Consider the following 20677-nt stretch of genomic DNA (forward strand, 5'->3'; position numbering starts at 1 on the left):
TCTGTTTTACCACCTGCCCGCCTGATATGAACCTGTCTCTCTGGTTTTATAGGTTCTGCACTAGTGTCCCTGTCTCAACTATGCCTCCTACATCCGGGATAAACCTGCACCTTCTCGAAACTCCTGTTCTGGAGCACGGAGATGTCAGCACCTTTTGTTATTAGTTCAACTGTTGATTGCACTAAACTTGCATACCTCGTGCTTCTTCTGTACACTGAGTTCCGCTTATATCTAGAAACAAGTCTTACTTGTGGTGTAAAACTATTGTGCAGTTCACCTGACTATGGAGGTGTTCTGTGTTGTCATGCTGCAGCTCTACACAATGATTCAGCCCCTTGAACATGTGTATTACACTTTATTTATTGATATAATGACAACATTGGACCTCCCTACAGTTAAAAACAAAGAATTTGTCCGCCATCTTATTCCTTAGTTCCTTGTATTGTGAATTCTCACGACTCTCTTGAAAACAAGATTTTCATTTTATTCAGATTTACAGATGACATCAAGATAAAAAAAATATATATAAAAAAAAAATGATCATGGAATTTCATCATTGTGTGTGTGGAAACGGAAAGCTCTTAGCATTTGCTCTTTTTGTACCGTGTGAGAAATAATAGCAGGGCACAGGAGACAGCTCGTGACTGCTACATGTGAAGGCATGACTGCTCTGGATCTGGTTCTGCTGTCATCATCCAGCACCCTGCCCCCTAACACACAGAGAGCCACAAGAAGGGAAGAGTTCTCACTCGTATGGTAGCTTCAAGAAATTGCTGCTCTCGTTGTGGGCCTGCAGCATAGATTTCATGTTTTCACAGAATTCCTCTGAATAAAAGTTCTTTATAATATTTTAGGTCGTCAGGGCTTACTAGCATTAAGGTGGAAGTGTGGATAACCAATTGCTTCTGATGTACTGTATTGTATTTTTATACTTCCCTATAGTACAAAATCTATCTATCTATATATCTATCTGTATATCTATCTATCTATCTCTCTCTCTCTCTATCTATCTATCTATCTATCTATCTATCTATCTATCTATCTATCTATCTATCTATCTATCTATCTATCTATCTATCTATCTATCTATCTCTCTCTCTCTCTCTCTCTCTCTCTCTCTATCTATCTATCTATCTATCTATCTATCTATCTATCTATCTATCTATCTATCTATCTATCTATCTGTCTATCTTTCTTTCTATTTATCTATCTATCTAGTAATATTTTTGTTGGTATTCTGTATATATTTTTCACAGCGGACGGTTTGACATGAAATAGCATTAAACTACAGGACATTAATTGAAGCTCTGTGCCTAAATTGAGAAGAAGCTAAATCAAGTGATTGATAAGATATGAGTTATTGTTATTATGTTAAACTGAAAAGCTGTGGGACGACCATAGACTGGTTGATATAAAGCTGTGACGTCAGGGCGCAGGAAATCCGCCAGATTTAAAAAACCAAGCGCTTCCAAACTTCAGGACTACAAATCGGCTGACTGCAAGCGGACTGCGCATGCGTGAGGATCCGCGCTCAGGGCGGAAAGTGGAGAGGGATTTTTACACCGGAGTCGGTCATCCTGTCGACATAGACCATCTGTGCTGTGTGGCAGAAAGTGTGTGTGTGTGTGTGTGTGTGTGTGTGTGTGTGTGTGTGCTACGAGTTGTCGGTTAAAGGTCGATTCTTCTGTCACAGCCTCCGCCACAGACTGAGACTAATAAATGTCCCGGAGCTGCAGCATCCTCACGGCGGCCGGAGGAGGACGGAGGTAAGTTCCTGTCTTCCATTAGCATCTTCGTGTTAGCTTAAGTGTCGAAGCGGAGGGAGCTAGACAACCAGCGCACAGAGAGAGAGAGGGTATGGTGAGGCTGAACACCGGCTAACAGAGCTGAAACTTTAATTTATAAAGAGATGAACTCGTATGTGGCAGCTAGCTGTGGCACTTCCGGTGCCCCCCTCTCTGCTCCTGACCGTGGACATCGGTGTGGAGAGGTTACCCTGTGGGGCTAAACCTCCACCACTCAAAATACCAATACTCTGAATTTAATACTAAAACTATAATATTTGCTTCATAATTTGGTTGACAGTAGGATCTTTGAAACAACGTGGATGATTTCGTAATATTTTAATATTGGGTGTGCTCCTCTTCTGCCAGTGCTGACTGAGTCCAAAAGTTGCATCAGGAACAAACAGCATGGCGTGGAGATCACAACATATGATGCCATCTAGCGATCAAGGCAAATTGGATAGATGTAATTCAAAAGATGATAAGACATTGATATGTAACAGTAAAAAAAAAAAAAATGAAGAGAAAAGTAAATAAATACATTGATTAAAATAAACAATATTCCACACGGTTGTGCAAGAATGAATTAATCATCTTGACATGAATTGTCTTTGGCATGACGTCTTGAATTCAATTATGAAATGAACAACAAGATTTTCCATATTTAGCACCAAACTTTCCAAAGAAAACAGTGTCGTGAGTTTCTGTTGTCGCATTTGAACATATTTACAGCAAAATTTGGGAATTTGATCAGTTAAGGAAATGTTAGTCTTAAAACTCAATATTCAATGTAAATATCAAATCTTAATGTTCAATCTAAATCTGATTGTTTAATCTTTAATATTCGTCTTATTTGTAAATTGAGAGTGATGGTCAGTGGAAGTACATACATTAAAGTTGTAGTCAGCATTATCCACGGTATTCCCCAGGTTCGATCCAGAGTCAAGGCTGTGCCATCTCCCTGGGAGACACAGTGTTGTCTTTGAAAGGCCCTTTGGCAACTTACAGCAGTCCCATAATAACACAGAGTAACCTTCCAGGTAAAAGCAGCAATTTCCTATTGGATAAAATTACTGTTTGTGTTCATTTGCCACCACAATCATCGGCCCTTGGTGCCACAGTCAGCAGCAGCAGCCACAGTCAGGCAGCAGCTGACTGTGGCACTTCCCTGTTGCGATGCCATGTCGACCAGGTCTACCCAGTTACTCTCTGAAGAATCGGCTTCATTTTCCAATGATTACATTACATTACATTTCATTTAGCTGACGCTTTTATCCAAAGCATCTAACAATAAGTGCATTCAACCACAAGGGTACAAACCCAGAACAACTAGAATCAGAATGATGATAGAAATCATAAAAAAACACCAGAAGTGCATCTTTCTCAGTTTGAAAGTTATAAAAGGTAAATATCTGCTCAGTGGCACCATCATTAGTCAATTTATTTCTCTCAGACAAACTCTTTCCCAATAATGGGTCACATATTATACAAAGTATATATTTGCATTAGCTGTACGTCAGATAATATATTTACTAAAGGAGGAGGCCTTACAATCCTACTGTATTCTTTCGCTATCAGCACAAAAGTGTACACAACACAGAGCCCTGCTTGGTTATCATCTTGCTATCATTTAATAGTAGCGAAGCAAAAGGCAAAGTAGTCGTTATTGGAATGATAACCGGTGTATCTTGTCTGTTCTTGCCCCAGGAGCAGAAAACATAAAGTGCAGACAGATTGAAGTCGGAGCCTTTAAAGGAATCAACGAGAAACTGTCTAGGACAATGACGGAGACGAGCGAGTGGGGGACATAATAAACACTGGAAAGACAAACTCTCTGATTCAACACCATGAGCCTGCCTGTGGACATGGAGCAAGATGGAGCTGTAGCCAGGGAGGATGGAGCTGTAGCCAGGGAGGATTCAGACCCGACGCTGATGTACAGGATAGAACGTCCAGTCTATAATGAAACCTCCATCCGGTCGCAGCTTCTCAGCCGCAAAACAAACTCCACCACCTTCAGGGAGCGGCTGGCAAATCACTTCAGGTAAGATTAAGCTGACAAATGTACTTAATGATTTGTTCTGTGATCTAAATAGTGAGTCATATATAACTTGTAAGAATTGTTTGTACAGAGATTAAATCTATAAAAGTAACATTAACATTGTCCTGTTCTGATGTGATTGATGTGTCTTAAAGATACCATCATATACATTGTGATTACCTGTTTTGGGCAGGATGTAGTGAAACAAATCCTATTTGTTAGAATTAATTATCTTTTAGATTTGACCAGAAGTTAAATAGACAGGTAGGTTTTCCCGCAAATTTTATGCAATTATAAACGGAAAAAAAAAACAAATCTAATGACAGGGTAAAACACCAAATCTAATGGGCTCAGGTGTCAGATGAGTGAAGAAATCCCAAGAGGCACTCTGTGTGGTTAAATATATAAATGCATTCTAGGGATTGTGTGTGAACAGATTGAAATTGTTTTCTTAAATCAAAAACTGATGCAGTGCTGAATCTTCTGTTTTATTCTATAGGTGTTCTTCAGCGAGGGCCAAGGCAGTGGCTCTGAGCTCCATGCCCATCCTGACATGGCTGCCGTCCTATCCAGTCAAGCAGTACTTATTCTCAGACGTGGTCTCAGGTCTCAGCACGGGAATTGTGCAGCTCCCTCAAGGTCAGTGTCCCGCAGCTCCAGCTATGCTATGACACAAGGGTTAAACAGCATGAAGGAGCAGCTGCTGACTCCCGAGCGGCTGCTGCTGCTTCATACTGTCTTTGTTTTGGTTTATCCGCTGCTCTGAGGTTGTGATGCAATCACTCGGTCACTGGACCTGTTTATTTACAGCTCTCTCTCTCTCTCTCTCCCCCAAACCCACAGGTCTAGCCTATGCTATGCTGGCAGCTGTGCCCCCAGTTTATGGTCTGTACTCCTCCTTCTACCCCGTTCTGCTCTACACCTTCTTTGGCACTTCCAGACACATATCAGTAGGTGAGAAATCAAGCAAAAGGTTCTCATACAGACATACATCTCCTCCTGCTGTGATTGGTGCCAGTATGGAGCCTTTTCGGTGTTACATCATGTCCTCATGTGTGTTGTCCTGGAAAGATAATATTTTATGTTCAATGTATGTTGTCACAACAAAAGGTTTTGCAGATGCATTTTGCAGATGATCACTCCTGAAGCCCCAGCTTCTTTACTTACTATTGCTGTGCCTGCTTTTTGTTCCTGCACAGCACACATTGCAATGATGTCTGATTTCGGACTTCTTGATGGTATAAAATGTATTTATAAGTAATGGTACGATCGTGCTGGTTTAAAGTAGAACTGTTGCAGGCCAATTTCATGAAGTAGTTGTACCTGGTGATTTATTTTGAAAATAGAATCATGCAAACAGGTTTTAGAAAGGCACTTGACGGATATATACTATACGTGACACTGTGCTGTCGTGAGGCAAAAGGCGGAAGCTACATGTGAATTGGTTGCCACGGCGCTGCCAAAAGAACACATGTTATGCAGCTGAAACTCAATTACAGCTGCCATTGTCTCGAGGAGCCTGACAGGTTCAGTACGCAGCATGAGGTGATAAACTGCAGCACGTTTGTTTTCATTGAAACATGGCTGCACGGCAACACTCTGGATACGGCCTAACTTTAACTTTAAAAGACACTTAAATAAACAGTGTAACAGGAAAGTTCAGGAACTTCTGCAATCACCGTGTCCTCAGCTGACACGAGGAGTGGGATGGTGAAACTCACTCCACACCCTGACATCTCTGTGACTGTTCCAGGCCAGCTCATATGTCAGCTCTAACCTATTACTCCCTCTGACCAGTATATAATAAACTAAACCTGCTTCACCTTTTCAAACTAACGACCTAATCTGAACAGTGTAAGAAAGGCACAACAGGAAGCAGGTGGTTGCCCTATAAAATGGCCTTTTCTCAAAATTGTATCCAATCACAAGTTACTCTGGAAATGATCCCTTAACTTCTGGCTGAGAAGGCGTCAGAATAACTGGGCTGCTCTTCAAGTGCTTGGAAAGATGACCTGTTCACGCAAAGGGGTTTATACACACAGACTCACACTCTGAAGTGCATGACCCCACAGTTCCCTGGAAATCCTGACATTGCTCAGCACCAAGCCTGGATATAGAGCTAAGTTTAATTTAGACACAATGTTTGACAAAGGATGGTGATGTTTGATTGTGTGGTTGATTGGCTGCGTTTTCCAGAAGGCCATAAAAGATGACGATGACGTCCAATTAAGATTAAACAATTGGCTTAATGTTGCAAGGGCTTTCCACAGTTTGATTGTACTTGATCCTTTGACAAAGTTATTCTAATTCTTTCCTATGCCTCATGATACAGATGCAGCTGTTTTGAACTGCAGTTGAACTGTACTGCATAATATTATCAGGTGCTGTTTGGACAATTATTTGAATGGTTGACGTTATGCTTTAACATCACTCTGTGGTGGAAGGTTTTTTGCAGGACTGTTGGATTGGATAGCATTCATCTTAGCTAGGTGTTTGTTCACTCTGAAAAAATATTGTTTTCATTTCTCAAAGGCCAAAAAAATAAGGGAACCTCTTTGTTGTTTGCTTGATTAATAAAATATCACAGATTATTTGAAAAAAAAGGAGCATTGGAAGGGCATTGTTTAGACCTAAGGCCAATAATAGACAATAACAAAGAGATATTAATCACTATTATTGATGTGATGATTAACTTGTGTACTGTACCTAATATGTCACAGACATAGACACTGTGACAGAAGTCTGTTTAGATGGAGTCAGGTGTTTACAGTCTCTGCTCCAGTAAGACAGCCAGAAGATTTGGCAGCACCCACAGTTGAAAAGTTTCGTTGTACCATCAACATTTGTCGTTGTGTTTTAAGGAAATATTTTTTTGGGTAACATTTTAATAATAATAACAAAAGAATCATAACATAATAAGGTCAAGACCTTAAATATATAGAGAAATCCAACGGTTCCCACAATTCCAATCCTATGCTGTTAGGTTAGTCGATGTGGATCCTGATCTAAATGAATGGGTCTCTTCAAGACAGTGTTGTGAAGTGCTCTCCATGTGCTCAGCTGACATGAGCAGCAGGACCCCCCCCCCCCCCCCCCCCCCGCTTCTCACTCACATGGCTACTTTGTTCTCTACAGTTTAGTTAGTCATTTTAAACGTCAGCTCCGACCAAATGGGTATAATTGCTGTTAGTGCCTGGATACATAGCCTGTTCCTTCAAAGACCTACTGCACATGATAATATTCAGTCATGATGCCACACAAATGGTTTCGTTGAGGCAGTTCTTTTATGACACAATATGTTTTTGTGTGTGTTCTTTAGGAACCTTTGCAGTTATAAGTCTGATGATCGGGGGTGTTGCCGTGAGGGAGGCCCCAGACTCGATGTTTCAACTCCTGCCTGTGAATGGATCCAACGTGTCTGCCATCGTTGACACGGATGCTCGTGATGCCAGGAGGGTTCAGGTGGCCGTGATGCTCACCACCCTGGTGGGAATCATCCAGGTCAGCATCCAAACAACCCGCACATTCAATGAGCAGCTTTCATTCCCAACAGGGTGTCTGCTATTTGGTTAGGACATCACAATGAAGGGATCCAGCCTCCTCAAATCACTATTTACTCAAAGCAGCAGGATGTCTGAATCACCATTGAAGTTTTTGTTTGAAACAAAGCTAAATAGATAGTCCTTATCCCCTTACCTCTTTCTTTATTATGGTTTCCTTTTTTTCCAGTTCGTCTTCGGTCTTCTCCGGTTTGGTTTCGTGGCGATCTACCTCACAGAGCCTCTGGTGCGAGGCTTCACTACAGCAGCGGCCGTGCATGTTTTCATCTCCCAGATCAAGTACCTGCTGGGGGTGAAGACACAGCGTTTTAGCGGACCCCTCTCTGTTATTTATGTGAGTTTGATTTCTTCTAGAGGGATTTTTGGCAGTTTTTATCTGGGAGTTGAGAATGTTCTATCCTATTTAAACTGAATTTAGCATGAATGTGCAGGTTTTTAAACATGGGTAAACCAGCAAAAAGGCTATTGTCTTTCCCATAGGGCTGTGGATGTTTATATCTGTGTAAGAAAAGGGATTTCTATATTATTTTCAATGTTTCAAATGCACCAAAAAGGGTTTATAGCAGTATGTAGGCCAGATAATTTTGTTTTGTTGAGGAGTTCAGATTTATAATCATGGCAAAGGAAGGCAGCACAAGCATGGGTAAAATAAAAGATGCACAGTATTAGAAATACAATCTTTAGAAGAGAAATGCAGTAAAAGGAATAGCAGTGAGTTCGATATTTTTCTTCAGTCTCTCCAAACGGAATGCCTCCTGAATGAGGGTTGAACAATTCTCAGTTGATCCTTGAACAGGGATGAATCATAAGTGATCAGCGTCCTGATATCTGATCACTCAAACTACTGTTGTAGGTGGCTTGGGACTAATTTGTTTAAACATATTTTTTCACTTATCTTTCAAGGCATGTTTTTTTTATTGTTTACTTAAATTTATCATAACTGTTACACTCTCCTCTCTCTCATACTTCAGAGTGCCAAGGCAGTATTCACAGACATCACCAGCAGCAACGTCGCCACTCTCCTTCTGGGCCTTGCGTGTGTCATCGTCCTGTACTCTATCAAAGACATGAATGACCGCTTCAAAAAGAAACTGCCTATCCCCATTCCTGGAGAGATTATCATCGTCATAGTGTCAACCGGCGTCTCGTATGGTCTGTCGCTGTCGGCAGACTACCAGGTGGATATTGTTGGGAACATACCCACAGGGTAGGTTGTTAGTTTTTCATCGTCACAGGAATTTTTTAGGGTCTTAATGAATTTATTATTTTTCGGACAAGGAGATTATAAAGAACTTGAGTTTTATATCTTTATTGTAATTTTGTTTGTTTATTCCTCAAGCTGTTAAGTGAGACCTCATAACATCTCAGTTGAAACATATTCTCACATGGGGATGGATGTATTACACGTCTTTTTATGTGTCCTCAGGCTTCTCCCCCCTGCTGCCCCAGATTTCTCTCTGTTACCCAATCTGATCACAGACTCCTTTGCTCTAGCAATTGTGGGATTCTCAATGGACATCTCTCTGGCTAAGACCTTTGCCCTGAAGCATGGGTACAGTGTGGACGGCAACCAGGTGAGTGCAGACGTTTGAGAGGCCCCCGGAAAAGCCACATGTTCCGGCACAATGGACTCTGTCATGGATCAGCATGTTTGCACACAATTATGTAACCAGGCTACCGTTAGCCTTTTCTGATAAACAGATTTTTTTTAAAGATCGAGGTTAAGGATAAACCTGAAAGCGAACTTTTTGCTATGTATACATGTTACTACTCAAATTTGTAAGTGTAAACATGAAACAAAGACATGAAACAGGTCAAAGGTTGCTGGTACAAGACAGTGGAGGTATAAGGGATGTGTTGCTGGTTAATTGCAGGTCACTACTGTCCATGTCACCACAATCTCTGATTGACCGTGTATCCCAAGGTGTTTTCAGACGAGTGGTGGCCTCTGGGTAGAGCAATATGTTTACCGAACATCGGCACCAGCCTCGGCCCTTATCACCCAAGGCTCTTGAGTCTCTTTGTCTCTCCAAGTTGAGGTCATTGTCAGTGTCTCTGTTTTATCCTTAGATATTTGTATAATTCCAGTTTTGCATTCATCACATTCCTCACTAGCTTGTTAGCAGACATTTTCCTTCGCTATTCTCACGTGGGCTCACTCGGACATTCTCTGGAATGTTCTGGAAAATGTTTGGAGCAGTTGACTAGAAAATCTGGAAAATGTCTGGGCTTCAGTGCAGGTCTGATAGCAGCTCTAGATTCTCTCAGTAACCAGCAAATTATTGTACTAAGTTATGTTTTGTCTGTTTGAAGCCACAGTGGAAACTAAAGACCTAGTTTTCTTTGTTTATGCATTGTTTTTGGTTCACGTTGCTCAATGACTAGACAAAATAAACACAGGTCACCCTAACCTCATTGCAGAGTTTATATGTCGTATGATACAGTATCTGACATGTTAAGGAAAATCACATGTTGAACTCTAAATGTCTCTGAGCCCATTGGACGACCACACGATTCAACCATTTCAACGCAAACAGTGGTAGTTTGAGTTCCAGATGACGCTTTGCTGATCTCTTTTAACAGCTACCTGCGTGTAAAGGTTGATAAATGAAAAATCTAACAGCCAATGCATTGGGTCAATGTGTGCCACCTCTTTTTTCACTCAATAAGGACTTTTAACCTGGTCCAACTTGAACGCTTTTCAACCCCAGTTACCAATTCTGCACAATCACAATCGGAATCTATTCATAGAGATTGATGTCTGACACCTGTTGTAGGTCACAGTGTTTTGCTCTAGATTCTTGTGTCAACATTTGCCTCTGTAGATTTTTTGCGGTCATTTCCTCATGGAAGAACAAGAGGAACAGTTTCACCCTCCCCTTCCAAGCATTAAAGAGAACCTGTGGTAGCCTTCTGTTTTCATGGAAACTCAGTTTGTCCAGTTTTTCCTGTAAAGAACACGACAGTACACGATTATACTATTTAAATATGAAGGGCCATTCTTGAGTAAAGAAAACAACAATTCATAGCCCTAACCCTTATTTTATATAACATGTCTGCCAATTCCCCTAAATCTTACACACTGGACCTTTTTAAATGCATTTGATTGGTTTATTTGAATGACTTGCTCTACCCTCAGGAGCTGATTGCCCTCGGCCTGTGTAACTTCATCAGCTCTTTCTTCCAAACCTTCGTCGTCTCTTGTTCCATGTCAAGAAGCCTGGTGCAGGAGAGCACAGGAGGGAAAACACAGGTAACACACACACACACACACACACACACACACACACACACACACACACACACACACACACACAATTTGGATCGTTAAACTTTGACTAGGCAAAGAGATGATTAAGATCATTTTGTATGTGTGTGTGTGTTCAGATCGCGGGGCTGCTGGCGTCTCTTGTGGTGCTGCTGGTGGTTGTGGCCATTGGTTTTGTGTTCCAGCCACTCCCTCAGGTGGGTGCCACTGTGGAGCTGATGAAGCAGAGGTTCCAACTTCCTGTGTGGCAGCTCGCCATCACAGGTGGAGCTGCACGCATTTTTCATTTTCTTATCAGTCTGTTGAACAACGGCTGACAGCTGCAGCCTCCAAGTCACTAAAAAGTAAAACTGCATGTGTTACCTGATGAGATCAGAAGACTGCCAGACTTTTTAAATGTGTTCTTCTGTTCACTATTGTCTTTCGATGTGTTTCTCAGACTGCGCTGGCTGCCATCATCATGGTCAACTTGTTGGGGATGTTCAAACAGTTCAGAGACATTCCTAATCTGTGGAGGACCACTAAGATCGAGCTGGTCAGTGTGTTGAAATTAAACCCAACATCAGGAATGTCACTGTGCAGTCGAGCCCCTCAGGCAGCAGCCAATGAAAACCTGAAGATGCAAAAAACAAACTGGTCCAGGTCTTGTTTGTGTGTTTTTTCGCTGTTGTTCTAGATTGGATGTGATTTAAACTGTGCTGAGCCTCTTCACTCAAAATAGTCTCATTACCAAGAGCAACGCACACTGTGACTTCAGCAGCTGTTGTTTACGGCCACTGTACTTTATCATTTTGTTTATGTACGCTCTGTAACAGAGTTTACCTGTGACGCAAGACACATTTCAGAAGGGACATTGACAGTAAAGCACGATCCAATCTAATCATTTTTCAGCCTGGGAAAAAAACATGTCAAGTTAAGCATGAAGTGATTCATAGATGTTTAACCTAACCTCCGTTCTCTAAGCTGATGTGTGCAGCTGATGGTTATAAATTTAGATTTTCATGATACTTAATGTCTCACTGTAACGCCAGTAGATCATTGAACTCCTCTTACCATCACTTACAGGCAAATAAGATGCAGTAAGCCTTGGTCACATGCTGGTGTGTGCCAGTTTGTTCCCTCTCATAGGAGGAAGAGAGGATGATGCTGTTTCTACTTTATCTATAATAATTCTAATAATGTCATTAGTGTAGCACTTTTAAATAAAAGTAAGAGTAACATTTTTTTAAATAAACAGATAGTAAAAGTCATCGATATCATGCGATAAAAGCTTAGCTTGTTAGTTTATTTCTGTTTCTTCCCTTTTCTCTCTCAGGTCATCTGGCTGGTAGCATTCGTAGCGTCTGTGCTGCTGGGCCTGGATTTTGGCCTCCTAGTGGCTATTGTGTTTGCCATACTAACAGTCATCTATAGAACACAGAGGTACTGATGACAGGTGTCTTTATTCCCCTTATTTGCTGCATACACCTAATGTCATGTTTCATAAGATGTGAAGAAGATTCGGGCTGAAAGATGCTCTGAGCATGCTCGCTGAAGATTTGAGTTCAGAAGGGAAATTTCAACCTCTGACATTTCTTGTCTTTCAGCTCCAAAAGTGCTGTTTTGGGTTATGTCCCGGGCACTGGGCTGTACTGTGATGTGGATGAGTATGAGGAGGTGAGTCTGTGGGATAAACAAAAAATAAACAACACTTCAGTCTGAACGCAGGATAAGAATACCCAACGATGATTTTGTTCTGTGTTTTGTTCCCAGGCAGTTGAATATGAGGGGATTAAGATTTTCCACTTGAACTCTTCCATCTACTTTGCCAACAGTGACCTTTATGTGAATTCCCTCAAGGAGAAGGTAATCCTATCCAGTGTGTGTGTGTGTGTGTGTGTGTGTGTGTGTGTGTGTGTGTGTGTGTGTGTGTGTGTGTGTGTGTGTGTGTGTGTGTGTGTGTGTGTGTGTGTGTGTGTGTGTGTGTGTGTGTGTGTGTGTGTGTGTGTGTGTGTGTGTGTGTGTGTGTGTGTGTGTGTAGCCTATTTACAACTAGAATTGACCAATGTTGTGTCCACACTGAGGTGTTGATTCCGCTGTTCTGAAGGATGTGGTCTGTGATGCCGTTGATGCTGAACACTACACAAGTTGTACAATCGACCCAATTCCACAAACGTCTGTATGTGGAACGTAAATCATTGAACCTTTCATCTGATCAGCTTCACACTTGGTATATATATTGGTTAACGTCCAAGGAAGTGCACTGTCAGATTTGGTACAATTTGGACAGACTATGCACTTAATATTAATACAAATTTAATAAACAGGTGACCAATGCTCTTCAGAAGTCAGTGGGTGTGGGGCAGTGTGTCTTCTTCTACATCCTCTAATAAACTACAGCAGAGCTGGGCAGCTAATGTTATATAAAATCTGGCCCGCCACATCATTTGGATTACTTGATGATCTTTATTTCACCATATTGGTCTTACACAGACAAAATGTATGGGTGCTGATCTCCGTCATGGCAGCAACATTCATAGAATCACCACCTATAGAAACATCTCTTTAAAGTAAAACACAACGTTTATTGCTCTAATGCCATACATTGACCTGAAATAAAGAGCATTTTATTTTGTAAAGTTGGGCAACACAAAGTTTTCTAAATGCACCATGGACTGTTTGTTTATAAAAAGCTCTGCCACAACGTCCAGCGCACAAAGAATAAAAAGTGACAGTGTGTTGTAGAACTGTTTGAGGAGGTCTCACTGACGATAAGGAATAATTCAGAAGTAGCTCCAGAGCATTAACACAGGTCAAGCTAAAAGGCAACTGCTCTAGTTTTATTTCAATTATGGTTGGTCTAAGTAACAGACACACATCTTTGCATAATACAATATAGTTTGCGAAACACAATACAGTTCAACAGCATCCTCCCAAATGATCTAACGGTTTGATCCACTCATTTCCAAAATTAACTTTGGAAAAGTTATTGGACTGTTTTAGTTTCAGCTACGTGTTCCTAGTAATTATATTGTTCTGATCTGTATAGTTGTGCACATAGCATCTCCCATGATCTAACTGTATTCACTCATTAGAACCATGTGGTTTATTAATAATCAATCAAATTGTATTTGTAAAACCCATATTCATATATTTACAGTGTGTATCTTAATCTCATTGTGCTGAACAAGGTGTAAGACCCTCAACGAGAAAAAGTACAACATCAACCTATTGTCACTTTTGAAAAGTTTCCTCTCGTTCACCGTGATGTCGATGTCTTCCCAGACGGGAGTGAGCCCTGAAAACCTACAAGCTGCACGGAAAGCCAGGAAAAAACAGGAGAAGGCAAACGGCAACCACAACGCTGACCTGAGGATCTGTGTCAAGGTGAGTCAATATGTGCTCCGTAAGCTTTGTGGACTGTGTAAACATGACTGGTGCATCAAGTTTAAATTGTTCACTCAGGGGATTGTGTAAATCCTGTTTCCCAAGTTTGATATTTAGAAAAAACAACCTCAGCATGTTTTTACAGACCATGTTTCCAAGGCCTTAGTTGACTTGAAAGGTAGTGATTGAATTACAGGGATTGCTTGTGCACAACTTCTGTGACGAGATGGAAGTAAATCTATGTAGAGCATTGAATTAACCCAACCCATGATCACCAGTGTTCACCTGCAGTAATAGTGAAGGGGAAAGACATGTCAGCCTGTGGAGCTTTACAAAGCTTCCACATACTTAAAGGACCATGTCTAGAATTTGGACATTGCTAAATCTGATTTCCCCAGTTTTAGCACCGTGGTTGTATTCCTCCGCCAACCAGTGCCGTTTCAATCTACATGAACCGACTCAAGGAAGACTTTAAATATCATGTTCAAAAGGACAAAAACTTGATACATTCGGCAGCTCTGCCCCTGACCTTTTGAACACCAAATTCTAATAAATGTATCCTTAAGTCCAAATTACCATTTATGCTAAATTTCAATAAATACCTTCAAGGCATTTTAAAATATGCGTAGAGCCATTGAAAATACACAAAACTAACAACTAACACAACAAATAACTAACCTGAGATTCCTTGACTTTGTTGAAATCCCTTCATAAAAATTCAGTTTCTTTGGTTGTAGTACAAGAATCAGGAAGTGTCTCATGAGGCTTTGTCCGATAACCACTTGTTGGAGGAGCACAGGAAGGGACCATCAGGGGACCGCAGCGCCGAATCAAACACAGAAGAGGTGGTCCACCTTAAATCTCCCAGCACCGTCCACTCCATCGTCCTGGACTGGACGCCTGTCTCCTTCGTCGACTCTGTGGGAGCCAAAGCCATCAAACAGGTACCTTTCTCTTTTTTTACTCCTGTTTTCAGTGTCATCACGTCTGGGGGAAATGTTTTGTGTAGGTTTCACTCCTCTGCTGTTTCATTGGAGGAATTTGTCGTATATTTTTTCTGTAAAGCTTGAATGTCTAAACAACTTTTCCTGTCACTTTCAGTCACAAAGCGTGTTTGTGTGTCTGCAGGTCATCAAGCAATACGCAGAGGTGGATGTGCAGGTGGTGATAGCAGCCTGCAACCGTAAGTCATCATGATTTTTCTTCACATTTCTAGACAATCACAGGAACTGTCACTACGATTGTTATCAGTCACTCACTTGATCACTGCAGGCAGGAAAGGTTTGATGACTCCCAGTTAGAAGTTTATAGTGATGTGGGAACTTCTCACATCTCTCACTTTCGATTCACTCGTGCTGCGCCTGAACTCTTGACCCTTGTTTATGCTCTGGAGCTACTTCCGAATGATTCCTTTTAATGAGTTCTCCTCAAACAGTTCTGCAATATACTGTCACTTTTTATGAACAGTCTATGGTGCAGAGTGAAGTTGGAAAGGTTGGTGTTCATCCTACCTGGTTTATCTGCAGTGAAGATTTTTTTTAATCAGTGTTTTTTTCATAAAAATAAACAGCATTAGTTTAGTTACTGTTTACGTGTAATTTATATACATGTTTGAATGATTGACTCAGCGTCTGTTACTGTTGCAGACATTTGTAAGTCAGCTATTTTAGAGGTCTGTCTGGCAAGAAACGCACTCTTCGGACCCAAGTTCATAACTTAAAAAAATAAAAGCTCTGTAATTCAGCTCCATAGAAGGCATTGCAGCAACAAAGCAAACGTTGTGCTTTTACTTTGAAGAGAAACTGCCAAAACAGGAAGGGGTTCATGAATGTCGTTGCCATGCCACAGATCAGAAAAAGGTATTAATTAAAAACCGATCATAAGGATTTACTGCCGAACTATTGTGATAAGGCCACACGCAGCAGGTTTTACCTCAGTGAACTGGCAACATTTGCTTGTAAAGATCCTCTAAGGTCTCTGCAGCAGTGTTATTATAGTGAGTAACAAACTAAGTGAGGGGGGCGTCACACTGAAGCTCTTTCACAGTTTTTGCCGGAGGCCTCAGTTACATTCCTTCGTTGAAATAGGTTAACATAAATACTCTTCTATGAACATAGCTTGTCTAACTCTGTCTTTTCAATCTGTGCTTTATTCTGAAAGGAGTGGTGTTGGCTGACCTGGACACCTTACAGTTCTTCACCGGGGTCATGACCACAGACATGGTGTTCCCCACAGTCCACGACGCCGTGCTGCACTGCACTATTCCCCGCCCAGCAGCTGCTCCGGCCAATGAGCTGACCTTATAGCAGACGACACCTGCGGCCGAGAACAGATCAGCAGTTCTGACTTGTACTGGAAATGTGGGCGGTGCCACAACCGGGAGAGGGATAGATGTCACAGTGGAGATGAACTTAATCAATGTGTGATGGTGCTGCAGGTTTTTCCTTCATGTGGTGCACTCCTGATTCTGACAGGATAAAATGTAAGCGCCCTAAGCAGCGAGAGGGTGAAGTTCCATAAGGTTTTTACCCACTCACACATTCGGGATCAAGTTTCCAGCCTCATTTGTCGTTCATCTTGTCTCCAGAGGGAATTATTTAGACTAACATATCTGTAGATCTATTGAAGTTGTCACTGCTCTGCTGGGAGGACTAAGTATTTAGTAAGCTGCTGCTGTATGAGTGACATTGTCAGTATTTTCTGTAAGAGTCCAGTCTGCTGGTTTCAAATGTGCTAGTTGAAGAGAATTTGGGTTCTGATGCTAAATGTTTGTCTAAGATTTCCTGCTGTATTTCTGTGTAATTGTGTATTTAAATGAGCAAAACTGTAAATGAGTCAATTTGCAGTATTATGTTTGTGATAGTACATTTGCATTACACTCAACACTAATGTTAAACATTGTGGTCATATTTTAGAAAAAAGTGTCTTCTTAAAGTTGTTACTGTAAAACACAGGATGCCTTGAGGTCATTTGACAATACTGAACAAAGAATTGAGACTTAACTCTGGAATAAACTTTATTTTTAACCGACAACAAAAGAACAATATTTTTCGCAGTTTGTTTTGCTTCTTTGATGGTGGAACGCAAACATTGAAAGTCACACACACACACGCACTCGCGCTCAGTTGTAGGTCATGTATCTGGGGGTGGCGCTGAACTTGGCGTAGGACTTGATGACCTTGTTGACGGCCTCCAGGAAGTCCTTCTCTGTGGCGATCTTCCTGCGAGCGCGGATGGCGAACATGCCCGCCTCTGTGCACACGCTGCGGATCTCGGCCCCTGTCAGGAAACACACATTTAAATTTGTCTTTGAGGACGAACAGGAAGTTCACGCAGCCAGCCACTCAGATTGGAGATTCCAGAGTTTTGGATCAGATAATTCTGTGGCTTTTTTTTTTTACAAGACTGGAACAAGCTCCTAATGCAGGTCTACATCTGCCCCAGATTTTAGCTTGTAATAGAAACAAACCCTGAAAACAAACCTTAGAGTCTGTGTTTTTATAATATGAAAAGCTGTTTCTCAAAACAAACCATTTATAAAGACAAGGGTTCTAATACAATTTAACATATACAAATAGAGAATGAATTTCACTGAAACACTTAAACCTTCAGTTAATCAGAGAAAGTCAAACCCATGTCATTTGAGAGAGTGCACCCTTGTGGTCGTACATGAGTACTGCAGAGTGTACAAGACTAGATTTCAACTCCTGTAAAACTGCCAATTAACCGATTAAATGTGTTAAACGAATGAAGACAGATGATGGCAGCAATTGATGCCAGTCTTACCAGTGCTGTTTGGACAGAGACGAGCCAGCAGCTCAAAACGAATATCTCTCTCCACACTCATAGAGCGGGCATGGATCTTGAAGATGTGTGTGCGACCCTTAGGAACACAAATTGTAAAGTGGTAAGGTTGAGACGTTCATTAAAAAAAAGGGAATATGCCTGCGTATTTTTATAACACCTAGCACTCACCTCAAGGTCAGGCAGGCTGAACTCGATCTTCCTGTCTAGACGCCCGGGTCTCATCAGGGCCGGGTCCAGGGTGTCAGGCCTGTTGGTGGCCATTAGAACTTTGATGTTGCCACGCGGGTCGAAGCCGTCCAGTTGGTTGATGAGCTCCAACATGGTCCTCTGCACCTCATTGTCTCCTCCGGCACCATCGTCAAAACGAGCACCTGTGGTGTTCAAGCACAAAGGACAAGTATTATACAACTATATTCAGCTCATTAAAATAGATTTTTTTTTTCACGCTTGTTTTTAAAATGGCTACCAGTATTTTATGACAGGACAGAAGCGAACTTTACACAAAATGATAAAAGTCTTCATGCTGTGCTCATGGAAGATCTGTTCTGGCCATTTTTTTAAAGAAAAAATATTTTCACACATTAGATAATAGGGCATTGTGGGTAGGACTCACCTCCAATGGCATCAATTTCATCAAAGAAGATCAGGCAGGCCTTCTTAGTGCGGGCCATCTCAAACAGCTCACGCACCATCCTGGCTCCCTAGAAACAAAGAAGAGAACCAAAAGGAGTGAGTCTTTAAATCAGTCCACATTTACAATCTAAACAACAGCTACACTTTGACTGCCAAGCTCTTCTTACCTCTCCCACATACTTCTGCACCAGCTCGGAGCCGATGACTCTGATGAAGCAGGCGTCTGTCCTGTTGGCCACAGCACGGGCGCACAGGGTCTTTCCTGTTCCGGGTGGCCCGAAGAGCAGGACACCTTTCGGTGGCTCAATACCCAGATTGACAAACCTCTCAGGCTGTTGAGAAGAAAACAAACAATGCAAGTGTTTGAGTGTGTGTGTGTGTGTGTGTGTGCGTATAAAGTCTCTTCCACAAGAAGTGGTTGAGAGAAGAGACTGAACTTCCATAGATTGATGACAAGCATTTGTAAACACTTACATGCAGCAGGGGAGTCTCAACAACTTCTCTCAGCTTCTCAATCTGCTCCTTACATCCACCAACATCACTGTACGTCACATCCGGCTTCTCCTCCACCTAAAGTTCAACATTTGGACAAAGTTTTGTTGAAAATTTAAAAAGGCAAACATTTACCAGGGCAATTCAGAGTTTTCACTTTGAAAAATGTTTATACATGTCCAGCAGTGGATCCATACCTGCATCATGGTGACGGTGGGGTCAATCTTGGGAGGCAGAGGAATATGGATCTGATACTTGTTTCTGTCAACACTGTACAAGCAAAAGAGACATGATGGTTAGCTGATTGTATTACCACACGCCTCAAATAGATAAATGTGATGAAGATATTTGATACCATATCAAATACACTAATACGTATGTCTCACCCGACTCTCATGCCCTCCTCAATGTCTGTTGGAGCTACCTGGTCGCTCAGGTCCACCACAAACTTGGCAAACTGTTTGACATTGATGATGTATTTTGGGTCCTCGGAGTCGGCATTGATGATCTTTGTACATCTGTGAGGAGGAAACAAATTCAGGGAAGGGAATGTTAACCCCTAGTTATAATGCAGGTATCCAGTTAAATTAACAATCATTAACGCAGGACATGCACAAAAAGAAGAAAAGTCAAGAAATATTTTGGAATAATCTTGTTTTTTCTATTTTAGACCAAGTTTGGTGTACCTTGCCACCTGCAGAGGTTGTTCACTCTGCAGAGTCTGTTTGTCAGCAGCCAGATCCCAGAGTGCAGGTGGAGCCAGGCCGGTGTCAGACTCCTTAATACCTGGCAAAGCAAATAATAGTAAAATCAAATAAACATCAGATATTAAATGTATAATGACACAAAAAAGAAAATGGCCCCATGTGTGTCACTGTCGGGACACACATGGGGCCACAGTGTCATCTCTGGTGTCATTTGAAGTGAGTTGATGGATCCAACCCCCCACCTGTCAGCTCGTTGATCTTCTTGAGCAGCTGCTGGATGTCATCTTCCACTTGTTTGATCTGTCTGGAGTAGGTGCTTTGACCCTGGAGAGAAAACAACAAAAACACAACTTAGTTGCTACTTAGAAATTTAAAGATACTGCGAGTGTGACCAATTTCAAAAGAAAGATCCCAACGGATACAAAGTCCGAACTTACATATGTTTTCAGCAGCGCGATGTCCCCTTCATCCAAAGCTGTGGTGGGGATAAAAACAACATCAGTGAAGGGTCACTCTGTCAGCAGGCCGCGAGCACTGAACTGAGACGTGACGTTTAATTCATACAAGACAAAATACTCTATATGAGCTATTCAGGTTTTTTAGCATTAGACATCTTGAAACATTACGTTTATTAAACAACAGTTTAACCTTAAACAATAGTAAACTAGCGGGTTGTTTGTCGAGCTGAGCTAACGTTAGCATCAAGCTAATGTCGACGTCAAATAACATTTTACTGCTTTCAGCAACTAACTAACTGCTGACTAAAACGTACATCTGATAGGACCCTCATCCTTTTCCTCCTTGTCCTTGGTTTTCCTCTGGTCGTCTCCCAGATAATCCGGCATTTTTCCTTTGAATCAACTGCTTCCCACAATGAGACGACGCTGCTCCTGCAGCTAAACTCAACAATTACACAGCAGCTTTGGGTTTCCGCTTCTGTGCGCCACTCACCGGAAGTACAGGACGGACTTTTATTTAGGGAGTACCAACAATAAAAATAAAAAATTCGTCATTAACAA

General features: G+C 41.6%; 3 protein-coding genes across 3 annotated transcripts in view; 1 reads left to right on the forward strand and 2 right to left on the reverse strand.

The window, feature by feature from the left end:
- Positions 1-7696, reverse strand: part of LOC128428482 (chloride anion exchanger) — a 29647-nt gene extending 21951 nt beyond the window's left edge. Inside the window, exon 1 of the mRNA XM_053414665.1 lies at positions 7522-7696. The gene's annotated coding sequence lies outside the window, so the exon portion shown is untranslated. The remainder of the gene's footprint in view (positions 1-7521) is intronic.
- On the forward strand, positions 1532-17063 carry slc26a5 (solute carrier family 26 member 5). Its single transcript, XM_053414664.1, has 18 exons — positions 1532-1766; positions 3492-3828; positions 4325-4464; positions 4669-4779; positions 7145-7326; positions 7555-7719; positions 8357-8592; positions 8812-8959; positions 10525-10638; positions 10773-10850; positions 11093-11188; positions 11969-12075; positions 12240-12309; positions 12406-12498; positions 13918-14019; positions 14757-14963; positions 15148-15202; positions 16180-17063. Exons 2-18 carry the CDS (start codon positions 3632-3634, stop codon positions 16323-16325), a joined length of 2247 nt encoding a protein of 748 aa, XP_053270639.1. The 5' UTR covers positions 1532-1766; positions 3492-3631; the 3' UTR covers positions 16326-17063.
- On the reverse strand, positions 17023-20599 carry psmc2 (proteasome 26S subunit, ATPase 2). Its single transcript, XM_053414669.1, has 12 exons — positions 20431-20599; positions 20096-20133; positions 19901-19982; positions 19638-19737; positions 19338-19469; positions 19149-19221; positions 18934-19029; positions 18627-18791; positions 18440-18527; positions 17995-18197; positions 17806-17902; positions 17023-17298 (listed from the first exon to the last, which is right to left on the reverse strand). Exons 1-12 carry the CDS (start codon positions 20501-20503, stop codon positions 17141-17143), a joined length of 1305 nt encoding a protein of 434 aa, XP_053270644.1. The 5' UTR covers positions 20504-20599; the 3' UTR covers positions 17023-17140.
- Between the last annotated feature and the right edge of the window lie 78 nt (positions 20600-20677).

The sequence above is a fragment of the Pleuronectes platessa genome, chromosome 22, assembly GCF_947347685.1.
Source record: "Pleuronectes platessa chromosome 22, fPlePla1.1, whole genome shotgun sequence".
NCBI lineage: Eukaryota > Metazoa > Chordata > Actinopteri > Pleuronectiformes > Pleuronectidae > Pleuronectes > Pleuronectes platessa.

Excerpts from the sequence above, each read along its gene's own strand:
- slc26a5 (XM_053414664.1), top strand. The coding sequence starts at position 3,632 with ATGAGCCTGCCTGTGGACATGGAGCAAGATGGAGCTGTAGCCAGGGAG. Across the intron at positions 4,780-7,144 it reads TTCCAGACACATATCAGTAG|GAACCTTTGCAGTTATAAGT; the intron begins GTGAGAAATCAA and ends TGTGTTCTTTAG. Across the intron at positions 14,020-14,756 it reads ACCTGAGGATCTGTGTCAAG|TACAAGAATCAGGAAGTGTC; the intron begins GTGAGTCAATAT and ends CTTTGGTTGTAG.
- psmc2 (XM_053414669.1), bottom strand. The coding sequence starts at position 20,503 with ATGCCGGATTATCTGGGAGACGACCAGAGGAAAACCAAGGACAAGGAG. Across the intron at positions 20,134-20,430 it reads GGATGAGGGTCCTATCAGAT|CTTTGGATGAAGGGGACATC; the intron begins GTACGTTTTAGT and ends TCCCCACCACAG. Across the intron at positions 19,222-19,337 it reads GAGGAGGGCATGAGAGTCGG|TGTTGACAGAAACAAGTATC; the intron begins GTGAGACATACG and ends TTGCTTGTACAG.